The sequence below is a fragment of the Sander lucioperca genome, chromosome 9 (genome assembly GCF_008315115.2).
Source record: "Sander lucioperca isolate FBNREF2018 chromosome 9, SLUC_FBN_1.2, whole genome shotgun sequence".
NCBI classification, from domain to species: Eukaryota; Metazoa; Chordata; class Actinopteri; order Perciformes; family Percidae; genus Sander; species Sander lucioperca.
This window is the reverse complement of record NC_050181.1, coordinates 20,192,743-20,197,742: the sequence shown is the minus strand read 5'-3', so window position 1 is coordinate 20,197,742 and position 5,000 is coordinate 20,192,743. Positions and strand designations below refer to the sequence as shown.

The 5,000-nt window shown below is 43.3% G+C and overlaps 1 protein-coding gene across 2 annotated transcripts in view; it reads left to right on the top strand.

The window, feature by feature from the left end:
• The window catches only part of adhfe1 (alcohol dehydrogenase iron containing 1), a 23,977-nt gene that overhangs the window by 1,726 nt on the left and 17,251 nt on the right, over positions 1–5,000 (top strand). For both annotated transcript variants that reach the window (XR_004106560.2, XM_031308543.1), the window contains exons 2-5: positions 844–881; positions 2,877–2,926; positions 3,813–3,866; positions 4,598–4,752. Coding sequence is in view for 1 of the 2 variants with exons in the window: in XM_031308543.1 (XP_031164403.1) it covers positions 844–881; positions 2,877–2,926; positions 3,813–3,866; positions 4,598–4,752 (297 nt within the window). In the remaining variant the exon portion in view is untranslated. The remainder of the gene's footprint in view (positions 1–843; positions 882–2,876; positions 2,927–3,812; positions 3,867–4,597; positions 4,753–5,000) is intronic.

Here is a 5,000-nt window from a genome sequence, read left to right as displayed (position 1 = left end):
CAAGGAGATGGAACTGCTAGAGCGAAGGGTTAGGGTGGCTGAAGCTATAGGCAGTGGGTCCTTTACCTTAGTTATAAGACACGACAAAAAAATTGGGAGACTACCAGACAATATTTTATGGATCACGGTGGCACTCATGCTCATGTGTGTTTTTTTTTTCTCAACCACAATTTGGATGTTTTTTTGTGTGTACTTTTTTGTCATTTTTGTTACTCGAAAGATGTATAGTAGCCGTTGTGGGGTTATAACGACATAAAGACACATACACACACACACACACACACACACACAGACACATACACACACACACACACACACAGACAGACAGACAGACAGACAGACAGACAGACAGACAGACAGACACACACACACACACACACACACACACAGACAGACAGACAGACAGACAGACAGACACACACAGACACATACACACACACACATACACAGACAGACAGACAGACAGACAGACAGACACACACACACACACACACACACACAGACAGACAGACAGACAGACAGACAGACAGACAGACAGACAGACACACACAGACACATACACACACACACACATACACAGACAGACAGACACATACACAGACAGACAGACAGACAGACAGACACACACAGACACACAGACAGACAGACAGACAGACAGACAGACAGACAGACACATACACACACACACACACACATACACAGACACACACACACACACACACACACACACACACACCCTCACAGACAGACACACAAATAACACACCATCATAAACACACACACACTTCAAACGTGAGTTTTTAATAGCGTTGTGTGTGACGTAACTTGTTTTTGTGTGAACAGGTGCAGATGTCCTGCTCACTCCAACTCCTTCCACCAAGGTACTCCTTCTGTCCCTTCATATCTCTACACACGGCCCTTTAGTTTCACCAGCCCCCCCCACCCCCACCCCCCCGATGTGTAAACCAGCCCCTGCATACATGATCTGTTTGTGATCACTGTGTAACTTCTGCTGATGGATCCATCGTGTTGTTGATTTACAGGCTGAAGGTGTTAGAATAACAGCAGAGATCCTCTCTATCAACACACAGTAATCAGCTCATAGGGTCATTAATACATAACCACGGTCAGTCCATCAGGAATCTAATACATGTTCTATTATTATTATTATTATTATTATTATTAGTATTATTATTATTATTATCTAATATCAGGCTGAAGGTGTTAGAATAACAGCAGAGATCCTCTCTATCAACACACAGTAATCAGCTCATAGGACACAGCTGCTCCATTATGGAAACAAATATAACACGATTATTTCGGTCAGTATTGAAATCACGATAATTGAACACGATTACTCGTTGACTTCTGGAAAGATGTTGAAATTATTGAACTTAAAGTGCCCATATTATGAAAAAAAAATCACTTTTTCTGGGATTTGGGGAGTTATTTTGTGTCTCTGGTGCTTCCACACGCATACAAACTTTGATAAATCCATCCATGGTGTTTAGAGTGAGATCCGGTTTCTGAATGTGTCCTGCCTTCAGTCTCTGGGTGAGCTGGTCAACATCTGCACGGCTTTCTACGTCACTAGCTGAGACGAGGGGGCTAGGGGGCTAACCGTTAGCATGCTAGCTCGTTCTCAATGGCAAAACACTGCTACAGCACACACTAGTTTGTCACTGCCTGATGTGATTCGAGCGCAGATGTGAGTCGCGCATGCATCACTTTGCGACAAGTTGCCTACAAGATGCTAACGTCTTTTTGAGCTAACGTTAGCAATCAAACAATCATAGATAGTTAAAATGTTTTTGAAATGACTGCTGTTGTTGCTGGCTACAAGTTAGCAACCAAACACAACCAAGGTTGTCACTGGAATGGCGTTTTGAGCTAACGTTAGCAATCTAACAATCATAGATAGCTACAACGTTTTTGAAATGATTTCCATTTTCTGTTATTGTTTGTAATGAGAAAAGTTTATTTTATGGATTTCACAAATTTCAGTATGACACGTTATGCCGTAAACCATTTAAATCTGAGCATGCACGACTCCCATCGGGTAGTGACTAGTTCACCCTAATCTCCAAAAGAACTACTTCCATGTCCCTGTTCTGCAGGTATTCACACAAAGTTGGAAGTGTGCCCTCGTTTAGAAGAAGTCTCCCAGTTAATCCTGCCTTGTACTACTGAAGTTGGAGAAGCTAACTAGCTCATGTAGTCCTTACCTAGCTACTGATCATGTGATCTTACCTAGCTACTGATCATGTGATCTTACCTAGCTACTGATCATGTGATCTTACCTAGCTACTGATCATGTGATCTTACCTAGCTACTGATCATGTGATCTTACCTAGCTGCTGATCATGTGCGACTGCCAACAAAGATGTTACAGCAGTGAGAGGTCTCACTCTGTAGCTAAAACAGAGACCTGAACACAGGGTGAAAAGAGGAGCTGCAGCAATGAGCAGTACAACTAAAATATGGTGTTTTTTGATAATTAAACCATGTAAACCTATTCTGGTACAACCTCTAAATACAATTATGAACCTGGAAATGAGCAGAATATGGGAGCTTTAAACAAAAAGTTCATAAATCAACAGTAAAAACACACTGTGATTTTGGCCTTAATACTTTTCCTATTTAAATTTTATTTTTTGATTCTAACATGAGAGAAAATAAGAGTTTACAAAACATAATGAACTAAATAATTGTTTTTCTCGATGATTCTGTTTTTGAGATCACTGGGAGCCGAAATCATAATCATGATAAAAATTTTATCTAATTGCACAGCCCTATATGTTCAATAATACATATCCACATTCAGTGGATCAGGAATCTATTATTATTATTATTATTATTATTATTATTTCTCTAAGGTGTCGGAGCTGCAACCTGCAGCGTCAGGAAGACTGACTACGCCTTCGAGGTAACGTACACAAACATTCTGGGGCACGCACATGCACGTACGCACATGCACGCACGCACATGCACGTACGCACATGCACACACTCAAAGTTACACACGCATGCACACATGTACGCACATAGTTACGCGCACGCACATGCACACACTCAAAGTTATGCACGCACGCACACAAACATCCTGGGGCACGCACGCACATGCACGCACGCACATGCACATGCACGTACGCACATGCACGTACGCACATGCGCGCATGTACATGCACACACTCAAAGTTACACACACACACACCAACAGTGATCTTGAAGTTTACCATTTTTTTTCTTCAAACGATGAAAACTTTTGGCCCAGATGTAGTTCCTTTGGCCCGGATGTAGTTCCTTTGGCCCGGATGTAGTTCCTTTGGCCCGGATGTAGTTCCTTTGGCCCGGATGTAGTTCCAGACTGTAGTTTTGACTGTTTGGGGGGAAACTGACGCCAGTGACTAACGGTGAGAAATAACTGAAATAAATAGACATAAATAGGCAACGTAAAGTAATTCTGCACATTGTACTCAAAACACTACACATACGGTTGTGTACTACTACAGGTTACGTTTATTAAATGAAGACCAAAATACGTCACTGACTAGAAATCGCTAGTATCAGCTAGCGCTAGCTAACGTCAATGTTAGGTAGCCGCTAACGCTAGCTAGAAGGGTTTGTGGTGACTTTGCCTGGAACGCTACCAAGTCGTGAGTCGTGACTTGAAGTCGTAACTTACGGGCTAAACATTGTGTCCTGAACGCAGCATCAGTTCTGCTGTTTGAACGATAATGTTTGTGTGTTTCTGATGTATTGATGTATTTCCCGGGCAGGAAGGGGAATCAGATTGTGTCTTGTTTCCGTCAGATGGCGAGTTCCAACATCAGATACGGAGACGGAGTCACCAAGGAGATCAGCATGGTAACCAAACAGCAACATCACGACGACACTCAACAGAACTCCATTCAGAAATCTGACGTTTTTAAACTCTTTTGTTAAACTTTACGTTGTTTTTCGTTATTTTCACCAAGAGGGCAAACCAGCCTCCACGACGCGTAGCTCCTATGGCGCCATTCTGATGCTACCAAGCCATCACCTCCCGTTAGCATCCCATTGACTGCCATGCTCACGTCACATCTACGTCTTATCGCATAATTCAACGCATAATCAGCCAAGTCTACATATTTATGCGGGGGCCGCATTTTTTCAAATACGCTGCACTTTTGCTGCATAAATTGACGATTTCCGCTCAAAATATGCGGGGCTTGCATGATTTCATAATCCCCGCATTTTTGTTGCAAAAAAAGTCCCATATATCTTAGCAGAAAGTTGAAAAATGTTGCGTTTACTTCACACAAGAGCAGCCATTTCCCCCGGTTGCCATGGGAACGTTATGAAGTGACGTAATTACGCGACGTGAACATCATCGAAAAGCCGCAAACCCCGCGATGAAGCCACGATGAAACCACCGTTTTAAAAAGTTCCCGCAATTTCATCGCATAAAATTGCATCACTATCCCGCATATTCCATCGTATTTTTTAAGAAAATGTGCCACATAATCAAGGATTTTAGCCCAAAACTATCACAAAAAAACTCAGGAAGGACTGCCACTGGCTCTGACTCTTGGGTTTGTTCTCCGGTTCTGGTGCAGGACCTGCAGAACCTCGGGGCGAGGAACGTCTGTCTGATGACGGATAGGAACCTGTCCCGCCTGCCGCCGGTGGCGTCCGTCCTGGAGTCTCTGTCCCGGAGCGGAGTCACGTACAAAGTGTACGACAACGTCCGCGTGGAGCCCACCGACGCCAGGTCAGTCCTCGCAACGACAGCAACACACGATTAATTACTCATCAACCAAAACTAACTGTACTGTCTCTACAGCTGACAGCCAATCAGAGAGCAGGAGGCCACACTTCTGTTTTAAAGACGCCATTTCCACATGCAAAAAAAATGTCTGTCTCTCTCTCTCTCTCTGTCTGTCTGTCTCTCTGTCTGACTGTCTGTCTGTGTATCTGTCTGTCTCTCTGTCTGTCTGGTCACTAACTAACCTGTCTGTC